The 12978-nt window shown below is 39.6% G+C and overlaps 1 protein-coding gene across 1 annotated transcript in view; it reads left to right on the forward strand.

Moving 5' to 3' along the window:
* Window positions 1-12978, forward strand: part of LOC104159789 (mucin-5B) — a 44374-nt gene that overhangs the window by 12158 nt on the left and 19238 nt on the right. Inside the window, exons 11-21 of the mRNA XM_009697788.1 lie at window positions 611-680; window positions 939-1076; window positions 1789-1953; window positions 2841-2935; window positions 4458-4584; window positions 7645-7897; window positions 8938-8990; window positions 9366-9466; window positions 9766-9917; window positions 11743-11881; window positions 12610-12720. Of these exons, the coding sequence (XP_009696090.1) occupies window positions 611-680; window positions 939-1076; window positions 1789-1953; window positions 2841-2935; window positions 4458-4584; window positions 7645-7897; window positions 8938-8990; window positions 9366-9466; window positions 9766-9917; window positions 11743-11881; window positions 12610-12720 (1404 nt within the window). The remainder of the gene's footprint in view (window positions 1-610; window positions 681-938; window positions 1077-1788; window positions 1954-2840; window positions 2936-4457; window positions 4585-7644; window positions 7898-8937; window positions 8991-9365; window positions 9467-9765; window positions 9918-11742; window positions 11882-12609; window positions 12721-12978) is intronic.

Below are 12978 nucleotides of genomic sequence, written 5' to 3' on the forward strand. Positions count from 1 at the left end.
CATGATTCAAACTCAATTCAGTGGAAGCTGAGTTAGGGCTGGTATTTATGCACTCCTAGAAGTTATACAGATTCATTCTGTCCACGTGGTATTTAACTGGTACAGTCCTAACCCTGCTAGGAGAGCCAACATCCTAACCTCCTTCTATGGTCAATAAAGGAAGATGGGAATCTTCAAAAAACAAGTCAGCCCACTTAAGATATGAGGTGTTCTTCTGGAGGGCCCTGTCTCCCTCCATTGACTGCTGAGGCAGTTTGGGTCAGGTAGCTCTCATTTTGGTTATGTTATTTTTCCAATAAGATGGATCCACAGCTACACGTGACATCTCACACGTAGTTCTCAAAAAGATAGCTAACCTTTTAGGTATGTGAGAGCACTTAATCAAAGTTGCTGCTTATGGAAAGGGTTTTTTATTTTTTGTTACGGCCTAGAGATTTGCTCTACATGACTGTATGGCGTCCAGACATTGAATTAGATTGACGCCAGAGGTGATCATGTTTCAAAGACACTCCTTCTTAAAGCTTAATGAAGCTTGTCAGGTTTCTGTTGTCTGTCTCATGCCATATGCATTCACTACTGTGGGCTTTATCTTTTTTCTTTTTCCCTGCAGACTATAAAAATATGTTCCTGTGGAAATATCTACATGAACAATTTCATTGTGAAGCTGCCAGTAAGCAAAGGTAAATGTCCTTCTTCACATCTTCCTCAGACTAGTCTACATCTATTCACAGAGGGATTCCTGCTCTTTTCTCTGAAAAGAACATGATCCTGCTCATTGTTAGATCACTTGACTTAGGTGGATACTAGGTCTGGGACTCCCTGGGAATTCCTGTGTTACACTGCATACACTGGTAAACTGGAGTTCTGTTTACTTAGCTTCATAAAGATTTGCAGGTTCATACTTTTTTTTTTTCTTTTTCTCCTTTTTTCCTCTTTAGATGGCATCATCATCTTCAGACCTTCTACATTTTTCATCAAAATCTTGAGCTCAACTGGAGTACAGATTCGAGTGCAAATGAAGCCTGTAATGCAGCTCACCATAACAGTCGATCATTCTTACCAGAATCGCACATCTGGTAGGACACATCATGGTCTTTCAGTTTGCTCTTGACCAAGTTATAGCTGCTTGTCTGTCACTTCAAGGGAACAAATTATTTGATTTTATGTTGACTTTGGTACGTTAGAACCCCTGGTTAAATCTATAGCTTTCCTGAAACAAAGCATTGGCTAAACCCTTCAATTTGCTGAAGAAAAATTAGATAATCTCTGTGATGTTTAGTGTGTGCAGGTCTTTTAGACTCTATCTGTAAAAGCAGGCCTTCATCAGAGACTTGCAAGATGCAGACTGTGTTCTTGGTTTTGCCACCAATCTCCTGTTCACATCATTTAAGCTTTTTGTGCTTCTGTTTCCTAGCTGTGTAATGGGATTATATCCTGTCTCTCTGACCTGTTTCATTTTGCTTTTGTGATTTTGTTTCCTTATAAGCCTTTGAGGAAGACACTTCTCTGCCTGCCAGTGTTTACTGAAGCACACTTAAGCAGCTTCCAATCTTCATTCTGTCACTAAATGCTACTGTAATGCAGAAAAATAATAATTACAGTCTAAAGACAGGGTCCTGTCTGATTTGTGGGAACATCACGAAGTCTCTGAAGGAAAATGGGCTTGTCTCAGGCAAGGTCCATTACAGAGCTAAGAGTGTTCATCTAGAAGCCACGCCTTTTTCCACTCATGTAGTGATTTCTTCTTTTCTTTTGCCTTTTTTTTTTTTTTCCTGCCACCCACACAAGGTCTTTGTGGCAATTTCAATAACATCCAAACTGATGACTTCAGAACAGTCACTGGAGCTGTGGAAGATTCAGCTTCTGCTTTTGGTAACTCATGGAAAACTAGAGCCAGCTGTTTTGATGTTGAGGACAGCTTTGAAGATCCTTGTTCAAACAGCGTGGATAAAGGTAGCAGGCTTTTCATCCCTGGATTATCAGTGCTAAATAATTTTCACATGACGGATAACCAAAAAAGCTTTAGAAATCTCAGAAACATCAAAAGCCACTGCCTTTGAGGCTATAACTAGAGAGAACACACTGGCTTTTACAGGTCTTTAAGGTGACAGCTTTGCTTTTAAAACAAAAGGACTGCACTGCTGGAGAAAGAGCCAACACTTCTTCACTGATGACTTGAAAGGCACACACAGTGTCAATTAGAAGAATTTAGGTTTAAGGCAGAGCATACTTGGTTGTCAGTATTTGGGCAAGATCTTCATCCAATCTAGGTTGTTGCAGCTGTGCTGAAGTCAAAAGGAGTAAGTTATCAACTTATTGACTTCAGCTTCAGTTATCAAGTTATTGACTTCAGCAAGCATTGTACTGTACTAGATGCCCTGTCTGGTTTCTCACTTTGAGTAGGTTTGGATATGTAGGATTCAGACTGTACTCTTCTAGGTATTGCCACATGTAATTAAAGCTGCAGCTCACAGCCACACAGCTCACTGATTTTTACATGTTCAATGTTATTGCTTTACTGTAAAGAATTGCCTGTCTATAAAGAATTAGGAATGTTTAATAGAAAATGATGAAAATGGGGAGTTTTTGCAGATGTTCTGCAAATCTAGCCACAGTAATAATGCTAGTACTTGCAAGGTGAAACCTTTCTGTTAGGGAGATGGCTGGTCACCCATTCAACTATGCTTATCACCGTGATGTGTTAATGCCCTGTATTTCCTTCTGGCATTATTTGAACACTTCAGGACATTCTATTTCTGTGTGATACCTGATAAGAATATTGATTCAGGTAGTAATGTGGTTCAAGTGACTATGGACAATGATATTTTTTCCCACTTCAGAAAAATTTGCCCAGCATTGGTGTGCTCTTCTGTCTAATACAAGCAGTGTGTTTGCTGCCTGCCATTCTGTTGTAGACCCTTCTGTGTACATCAAGGTAAGGTCCTGGTCTAAATGGGTGGTTTCATCTAGTCCAGAGATTGATCTGGCATGAAGCTAGTCTGGCCTAGGGGAGTGAAATAGGTTACAGTAATGCCTGTTTGCAAAGAACTTCACTGATGATGATGGTAAAATAACAAAATGAGAGTTTATGCAAGATACAATGGACCTTTTTGTCTGCAGCCCTGAAAATATTAAGTGACTGCCATCACTGACAGTTCTGATATATGATGCAGAGACAAAATGGGAAAAAATGGGTTTACTGCTCTTGAAAACTGTTCACTCTTTGAAAATCTGAATCAGTGTTTCTGTATGGACTTGAACAGAGTTTTTTCAGCCCGATGGACTCCCTCTGATTTGGTTTAAAATTCATGTCTAGAGGGAGAATAAATACTATATTTACATTGTTTACATTCTATTTATTACTGTGAAATCATGTTAATCTCATCGTATTTAGGATGCAAGAAGCTGCCCATAAGTACTCTCGGTATACAGCTCTATAATGCTGTTGAGGAAGCTGGCTGAGCTAGAGAGCTACTGCATTTATGTGAATAGTAAAGAAGTTTCTGTGAAAACACTGAAAATTCCTGTAAGGGATGTGTGTGATACAACTTACTGAGAAAATGCCTGAGCCTGAAATTTTGCCTAAATATAATATGTCTTCAGGTACCTTTAAAAATATGACTTATGCTTTACCTCTCCCAAGTTTCACTCAGAAAATATGTCTACTTGAGAATTCATGTTAATTATAAGTAAAATAGGAATTTTCAATTTTCAATTAAGGAAAAGTAATAACCAGTTTCTTATGCATATGTCTGTTACTTCTGCTGATCTTATCAGATTTTAACCCATGATTCATGGAAGCATTTTTCATAGCATCAGTAACGGCAGCATAAGTCACCATCTATTCATTATGACCCTACTACTCTTGAGTGACTGGCTGTATCTGGGTTCTTCTGTCCAGCCACCCAGTTAAAAGAACTTGTTCTTTAAATTCCCTTTATGCTTACCTAACTAGTTCTTTAGATGTCGTTACATATGATTCCCTATTAAACCATCTTCTGTTATGTACCTGTCATTTAATTGGTTGTATCTTATCTGCACACTAGATAGGTACACAATTGCCAGTCATTGCTGTGCAAAATTTTCTGCTCTGTATATTTTCAGATGACATATTTTGACATGTCCTAGATTGTACATTCTCATGCGAGGCTGGTATAGACATTTCTTAGTGCTTTAATGAACTATAGATGCCCTCATAATTCTTATTATTCATCCATTCAAAAGTGTTAGACATAACGTCATTGCAGTTACATGACTGTAATTGTTTTCTTATTTCTCAGGTTTGCATACTGTTTCATTAGCAGACATTTTTTCTTAGAGATATTACAAATTAAGTTTCATTGGTAATCATACTTTTGAAAAAATATATTGGTTGACTACTTTTTGAATTGCTATGTTTCCCTGTTTTTTTCTGTGAGCTGGGCATAATAATACCGATGTCTTTTTCTGTCCCCTAGAAATGTATGTATGACACCTGTAATGCTGAGAAGAGTGAAGTTGCACTGTGTAGTGTCCTCTCTACTTATTCCAGAGACTGTGCTGCAGCAAGCATGTCCCTGAAGGGCTGGAGGCAGGGCATCTGTGGTATGCATCCTAAAATACCTTGAGTAGGGATATGGGGGAACAGCTTCAGGAGAGCCCAGTCTGTGGGAGTCAGTATCTTTTGTGCTTAGTCATCAAGTTAGTGGGTCCTTGAAAAAGAGAATAAGCATATATTCTATAAAATGCTTCTGCCTGCCAAAATCAGTTCATGTCCACCTCATACTCTTAGGATGCGTGTTCCTTGTGTAAAATATTAGGTGAATTCAATACTCAGAGAAGCAAAAGAATCTAAGTTGTATTAATCAAATCACAACAAGGACTTGCAATTAAGTTAGTTTTGAACACATGGGCCTCCCCGTGTATTTTAATTCTGATACCTTTTTTGTGGTTCATCTCAGCCCTCTTGTCTCAGACATTGCCCGTACAAATGGGTATCACTCTCATTAACTGCATTTTCCATGTTACAGTAAAATAGTAATGGTTTTTAATAAATATATATTGGTGATATCTGAGAATGTGGATGTGTTAAAAGGCATTTTCAGCTCAGGACTATCTAACAAATGAAACAAAACTTCTCAGACACACACATTGTCCCTAAATCCTAGGTTCAGAGTCCACATATGTATGTATTTTTCTTTGGAACTGCCAGAGTTTAGTATGAGATGGTATCAAAGCTGAGGATGTAAAACTCACAGGTCCCAGCTTCTGAATTTTACTTCAACATTTCCAGTTTTCCATTGACAATCAGATGGTTCAAGTGAGATTTGCCTATATCAACATGAAAATAGATATGAGTTTCTTGACTAATAACACATTTGAATAGGAAACATAACAACAATTATTTTTATGCAACTTTAATGCAGCTATGATCTGTTTAATTGCCTCACTTACAGGCTAACTGGGATATTTAAGAGACAAACAATGTAACCGGTATGGTTCTTTGTCAAAGGCATTTAAGGTTGCAGTAAGAACAATTTCACAATCCTGTGCTGAAATAATTCAAAGGGAACACAATGTAGTCCATAGCAAATTATCCTAGAATCGTGCAGATTTATGTACTAGACACAGTCCCTGTTTAGTGAAAGCTTTGTTATTGACATAGAATTACTGACTTTTTTTTTATGCCAAAGATAGACTGGTTTGCAGCATGGATTAGACCAGAATCTGTGAACTCGTGGCACCGTAGGTAAAATTGACTTTAACAGTGCAGTAACCTTGGGAGAAAAATGCTAATGGTTTAATCAGTACCATCATTTTAGGTCTTATTTAAGAAGAAATAATCTTTCGGGAACATGCCTGTGATAAGATTGAAGGTTGCGCTATTCATGAATGAAAGAATAAATGGGCCAGAACAATCACTCTCAGTGGTCTGTCCCATTGTGGGGATTGGAAAGGCTTTTCCAGCTCCTGCAGCTGTGCTGGGCTGCGGGCAGCATCTCAGGCAGGTTATATCCTAAGCGGATGTCTACATTGCAGTCAGTAGAGTGTAGGAAATAAGTAGGAAAAAGTAAACCCTACTAGCTAACTTTTGGCAGTGCATGTATGTGACACAGTCTTTAGTGGAAGCATGAACCATTACTTGAGTTACTGGTTACCCAGAAGACCATTGGGGTTAGTAGCTTCTGCTAAGTCATGGCACTGTTTTTCTAATGCTCCTTGTGCAAGCTAGCTTGAAGGTATCTTTGGTATGCTCATGTTCTCTGCACTTGTGCCTCCAGTTGTGATATATGTAATCCAAGGTTACAAATCTATGGCTGTGAGTATTTTTTTTTTCTTACCAGATCTCACTTTACCAAAATTGATCTTTTTCCTCTATGAAAAATTAAAGGGAGAAAGTAAACACATTATTTTATTGCATTAATAGCTAACAATTGAGACACCCCTTCAGGTAAATCTGATGTAAACTCATGTTCAACATCTTTATCGGTATGTTTCTTATTTGGCCTATTTTGATTTACAAATACCAGTTGCTGCATCTTCATAGTATGCCTATAAAGTAGGAGAATATGGCCTGCCCAATTTATACATGGAATATCGTGTCTGCTCCAGCTAAGACCAGTAAACCGACTGGTTTTTATTGGTGGAGGTGGTAGTTTTGAATGTGTACACAAACCTAGCACACTAACTAATCTGAGAAAGTGTACTATGGTCATGGACTGGAAAACCGTACAGAGCTTTGTTTAAACCTGGAACCTATCACCGTTATGGTGATAACATTGCTGCAAAGTTGATTAGTGCAATTGCCAGTGAACAACTCCCCTGTACCTTCTAGCACATCTGTGTGTATCTAAAAAGCAACTGTGGGGTTGAATCTGCGGATGAGAGTTAGAAAGAGGTCCAAGGTGACTAGATCTCCAGTTCTCATTGAATTTCAGAGGAATCTGGATGCCAAGCTTTCTTGAAAACCATAACCTTAAGGCAGGTGATATTTCCTCACAAAATTTGATGTTATCCCTATGGATTACTACTGCAGATTTTACGGCAGAGCTTTGAAAGTGTTGGGTTTTGGTAGCTTGTGAAAATTAACTAGCTTTTCACTGTCTTACAGAGTCAGTTGAGCTCTTTAGATTTTAGTATTTAACTCTTTGGTCCACCCAGAGGTCTTCAAAACTGTTTCTCATTTTCCCAGAGGATGACAACAAGAGTTTTTCTCAAGACATTTATGAGAATTCAAACACACTTTCTTTGGTAGCATCAAATGATTACCAGAGTTCCTTGACACTGCCCATTTAATGTCAGATTTACCCCTCACAAAATATGCTTGTTTATTAGCCAAAGAATCATGAGTAAAGGATAGAAAATTAGTTTTTATCTACAAGGACAAGTCAAAAGTTGTTGGTTTCGGCTCTTGGCATAAGATAGAAATGTAAACTATACAAATCGCAAAATTATACTGATTCCCTTATTCAGTCCAGATATACCCTGCTGAGTGTCATGTAGTTTAGGCTATGTGAGCAGACTTCCCCCAGACCACTGGGAGGCAAGGTCTTCTAGTATGAAAAAAGCACATTTATGGCTACCAACGTGCAGAAAGCTGCATTAACAGCATAAGCAATGATTGCACAGAGAAGGCCATACATCCATTTTATTTCTCTTGCAAAGATCCCTCTGAGGAGTGTCCTGAGACTATGGTTTATAACTATAGCGTGAAGTACTGTAACCAGTCTTGCCGCTCGCTGGATGAACCTGATCTGCTGTGTAAAGTTCAGATTGCTCCTATGGAGGGCTGTGGTTGCCCTGAAGGGACCTACCTCAATGACGAGGAGGAATGCGTAACTCCAGATGACTGTCCCTGCTACTACAAAGGCAAGATTGTTCAACCTGGCAACTCCTTCCAAGAGGACAAACTGATGTGGTAAGCTGCTCTGATGATGCAAAGGCTGCATACCTGGGGGACGTCAGGGCTCACTGGGGAAGTCCCTACTCTAATCCCTGAATGGTGTCATTTTACCGTAAGGAATAATGACAAATTTCTCCTAGATTGTACCAAAACAAATATTCCCCTGGCAGGATGTGCAGCCACAGCAAAGGTTAAGATCCTATATTCCTGCTAGCAAACAAGAACCTGAAAACACGTTAAGTAGAGTAATGTTTGCAATCTATCTCTATGCAAATTTCATTATTGTGTAAAACATATCCATATACAATGGGAGCAAATTTTCTAGAAGACAAGGGGCTTGGGGGAGCTCCTGGCTTTGAAATGAAAAAGCAAAGTAAAATACACCCTCCAAGACACCATCCTGCAGACTATTTAAAAAATAAAAATAGCCCAGGAAAAAAACCCCAAAACTTCAATTTTTAAACTGAGTTTTTGAGAAAGAGAGAGAGAGATTTTGTGGAAAATACTAAAAATGACATAGTTAATTTGCATCTGCAGTGAAAAACAGTTGTCTTTTTCTCATTTTCAACCAGTTCAGGGCAGCAGTGCAAACAGACACCAGGGGAAGGCTGTTTTATTTAAATAATTTATTTATATCTTTAGATGTCTATATATTCTCTCTCTCTCTCTGTCTCTTCCAAATGTCATATTTTTTTCTGAGGATTCTAGACTATTTTGTAAACACATATGCATTTCATAATTTAAGAGGTCTCTTATTTAAGAAAATATCAGTCTGATCTCATGGTGTGGAAAATAGATGCTTAGGAAAAACTTCATTTAGGGAAAACACACAGTAAACCAGTGGCAGATGAAGGAAGAATATTTAAGAGCTGGGTGTCTTAATCCTCTTTCTGGGGATGGTAATTCATGTCTGTGAACCTGATAGCTGTACCAAATATTCGTTTTGATAGAAATTTGTTATTTGTGTGACTAGTGAAGCTTTGCAGTGCCTTTCTCTCTAGCAAGAGAGAAATGTGCAAAGAGCTGATGTGTTTCATTTTATGGAATCTCTTTAGCAAATGCATTCAAGGAAGATTAGACTGCATTGGAGAAACTGTCCTGGTAAAAGGTGAGATTTTGTTAAATAATGGCGTTATGGTGTCAGCTAATATTTATAATGTTTTTCTGTGTTATCTCTCACTTTCTGTAACATTTTAGTATTCTGCACATTTTTGCCTTCTCCCTGAAATGTGCTGGTTATTGGTAATAGTTGTCTTTGTAAAGATGTCACCAGACTTGCTGAATTCTTTAAAAGATGAAGATATTTCCCAAAACCTAGAAGTTATGTGCCTCCTTCTCCCCACCCAGAAGCAAAAACTAATAGAAACTGTAAATGAGAGACACATGCTGTCCTCTGAAATGTTCCATTTGTTTTACAATTGCTGACAGCATCCTTGTTGCTTTGACTGAATTACCTTCCTAAAATGTATTCTTCCTCCTATAGATTGCCCAGCTCCTATGTATTACTTCAACTGCAGCTCTGCAGGTCCCGGTGCGATTGGATCAGAGTGTCAGAAAAGTTGTAAAACGCAGGACATGCACTGTGTAAGGACTTCACCTCCTAGCAGGAGCATGGGACAACATGATTGTGCCTGTATGATTGTCCTTAGCAAATGCTGACTGTAACATGTTACGCTGTTCACAGACCAACTACTTTACTGATAACACAGTAGTTATAGCTACGCATGTGGCTGTGATACTTGTGGTTTGATTGTCACTAACTTACAGTTACAGCATTTTTAAAAAAATCCAAAAGTTTGGCATCCAGAGCTAGCACCTCTGCTGGTTCCCTGTACTTTCTGTGCATTAACGAGTTGCCTTGTGTTTTGTCTTTATATTCGCAGTATGTCACAGAATGTGTTTCTGGCTGCATGTGTCCCGATGGGCTGGTATTGGATGGCAGTGGAGGATGTATTCCCAAAGATCAATGCCCATGTGTCCATGGAGGACACTTTTATAAACCTGGGGAAACCATTAAAGTGGACTGCAACACATGGTATGTTATTCCAGGGAGCCTTGTTTTATAACAAAGGCTGTTAAAATTGTCAGTGCATAGTGCACCCACAGGGCAGGATGTTATTCTGAAGCCTTCCTCTTCATCTTTAGAGCCATCAGATTTCTAGTAAAAATGAAAGGGGAAACATTTCCTCTCTGCACCGCGCTGCACAAGCCTGCACTTGGGGACAACAAGTACCAAGATCTTCTGTCAAATTATTTCCATTCTTTTCTGCAAACTGCTTCCACACCAGCTTTAGAGGTACCAACCTCACCCACGTTGGTCTGTGGCCGGTCATTCTAGAAGGGGGAATTGAGTCTGTGTCTGTTGGGCACAGCTGAACCCCAGAAAAGGACTGAATTTAGATGAAGGAGGAATCACAATGATCTTCCAGTGACTTGCAGTGCTTCCGGGTGTGTAGTTCTCAAATAAGATGAAGGAATGCTCTAGTTGCTCCAGTTGCTGGTATAACTCTGCCATAGACTTCACTGTTATTACTGATCATGGTAGGTAAAATGTTTTGAATCCTTACTCATTATTTAGTCAGGATGAGACTATACAGTCCTGCCAAGAGGATACACAGATAATAAGATCCAGAAATGCTTTGGTCTGATCACCACTGGTACAAGCCATCGAGTTTAACATGTGAAGCCAAACCCTGATAAGCAGTTGTTGCAATCACAGAGACCATTAAGAGGTTTTATTGCAGTGAGGGCTTTGTTTTCTTACGAGAACAGGACACACATGGCAAAAAAATTACAGTCTCTGTCAAGTGTATAACAACTAAAATTTTCTCTGTGTGGTCCCCCTGGAGGGAAAGTTTGTCAAGGTGTAGTGGGTTGACCTTGGCTGGATGCCAGGTGCCCACCAAACCGCTCTATCACTCCCTTCCTCAGCAGGACGGGGAGGGGAGAAAATAAGATGGAAAAAATGCATGGGTCCAGATAAAGGTAGTTTAATAAAGCAAAAGCAAAGGTCATGCACAGAAGCAAAGGAAAACAAAAGATTTATTCTCTACTTCCCATCAGCAGGTGATGTCCAGCCACTTCCCAGGAAGTAGGGCTTCAGTACAGATAGTGGTTGCTCCAGAAGACAAATATTATAATAACAAATGCCCATCCTCCTCCTCCTTTCTCTTTACTTTTATTACTGAGCAGATGCCATATGGTATGGAATATCCCTTTGGTCAGTTTAGGTCAACTGTCCTGGCTGTGTCCCTTCCAAGATCTTGCCTACCCCCAGCCTTGGTGAGGTGGGAATGTTGGAGAGCCAGCCTTGATGCTGTGCAACAACTGCTCAGTAGCAGCCAAAACTTATCAACACCTTTCTAGGTACCAATACAAAGCACAGCACTATGGGCTGCTATGCTGAAAATTAACTCCATCTCAGCCAGACCCAGTACACAAGGGATAATATTTGTTCACACCACTGTAGTCAGAAATAGAACTAACCACATGGTACCTCACAGATTAATATTCAGAGACAGTTGAAATATTTAGTTCTTCACCTTGAATTTATCTCCTAAATCCACACTGTCTGCTGCCAAGACTTAATTATTTCAAAGATATTTCAAGGGAAAAAAATAGAATAGAAATATAAAAAGTTCAAATGTGTCTTGGTAGTAAACATGAACTTTCTGATTAGTAAACCATCTGATGGCATGGTCTCAGAACAGTTGAGAGGGTAAGCCTGGAAGAGTGAGAGATGATTGCTTTCTTTGAAGTACTGCAAAAGACAAACCTTTGAATTACCCTGCCCCTATTTGGGGTAAAGGAAAAACCACACTTCATAAAAAGATTGTGATTTTTTGCATTTCTCCTCCCAGCACCTGTAACAAAAGGCAGTGGAACTGCACAGACAATCCCTGCAAGGGAACCTGCACTGTGTATGGAAACGGGCATTACATGAGCTTTGATGGGGAGAAGTTTGATTTCCTGGGAGACTGTGACTATATCCTAGCTCAGGTATCAGTTTTTTTCACTTTCCTATCCATATGCTTTTCACAGCTTACATTGTAGGGTTTAGCCTGAGTAATTAAAGGGCTATCCCATGCAAAATAGTTAACACTGCTGAGCCGAACCTGGTACCTACTGCAGACACAGTAGAGATTTTCCACGTAAGAGCAAAGCCATTATCCCTCAGAAGTGGCACAAGAGGGCGCTGTGTGATCCTGAACCAGTAACTCCTGGGCTGGACCCCCCTTTCCTGATGTGCGAGGGAGAGGAATTGGTGCGGTGGTGAAAAGCTAAGCGTTTCTCTCAGACATCCAAAACTGACAGTATCTTTGTTCTGGCAGAAGCACGTAGAGGTTAACGTGTGAGCCTTATGTATAATAATTGCATGTAATGAGACAGTACTCAGTGAGACATTTTGTCATCCCCAAATTACAGTTGGTTTTACTAATTTTAAGAAAAAATATTTTTACCTTTTTGACTGTGCAGGACTGGTGCTACAAAAAGCTCAGGTTTTTTCCTTAGCTGTTCTCTTTGAAATTCCTGGTCAAATATGAACCTGCCACCAAGCGAGCTACCACCGGATTCTTCTAAAATGCCCAGAGTTTTGGTGAAAAAAAAAAAAGTGACAATATAGCAGAAGTTAGATTGCAGTGTCATTTGTTTAGAGCTCCCAAAAATGTTTAAGTCTGGTCTAGTTGCCGGAAAAGATCTAATACAACATTATCTATCTTTCTAAGGATTTTTGCCCCAATAACATGGATGCTGGCACCTTCCGGATTGTAATTCAGAACAACGCCTGTGGGAAGTCACTCTCCATTTGCTCCCTAAAGATCACACTGATTTTTGAGGTTTGTCTAGAATTGGTTATAACTGAGGAGCTGTAGTCTAGGTTTAGTAGCAGTTAGTGCAGCATCCCTTTATATTCCAACTCAGTTGCTCCTAGAGAGTAGCTATGGAAGTCAAAAAAACCAAAAAGCAGACACAGGCAAGCTGGGAAAGGTTTAGGTATTTGGTGTTAACAGGGCTGGACACTTCTGCCGGTGTGGGGATAGATGCAGGGAGCCAACAGCGTTCTATGCATGTGCATAGAACATGTGTGTGTGTAT

The sequence above is a fragment of the Cariama cristata genome, unplaced genomic scaffold (assembly GCF_000690535.1).
Source record: "Cariama cristata isolate BGI_N322 unplaced genomic scaffold, ASM69053v1 scaffold19310, whole genome shotgun sequence".
NCBI lineage: Eukaryota > Metazoa > Chordata > Aves > Cariamiformes > Cariamidae > Cariama > Cariama cristata.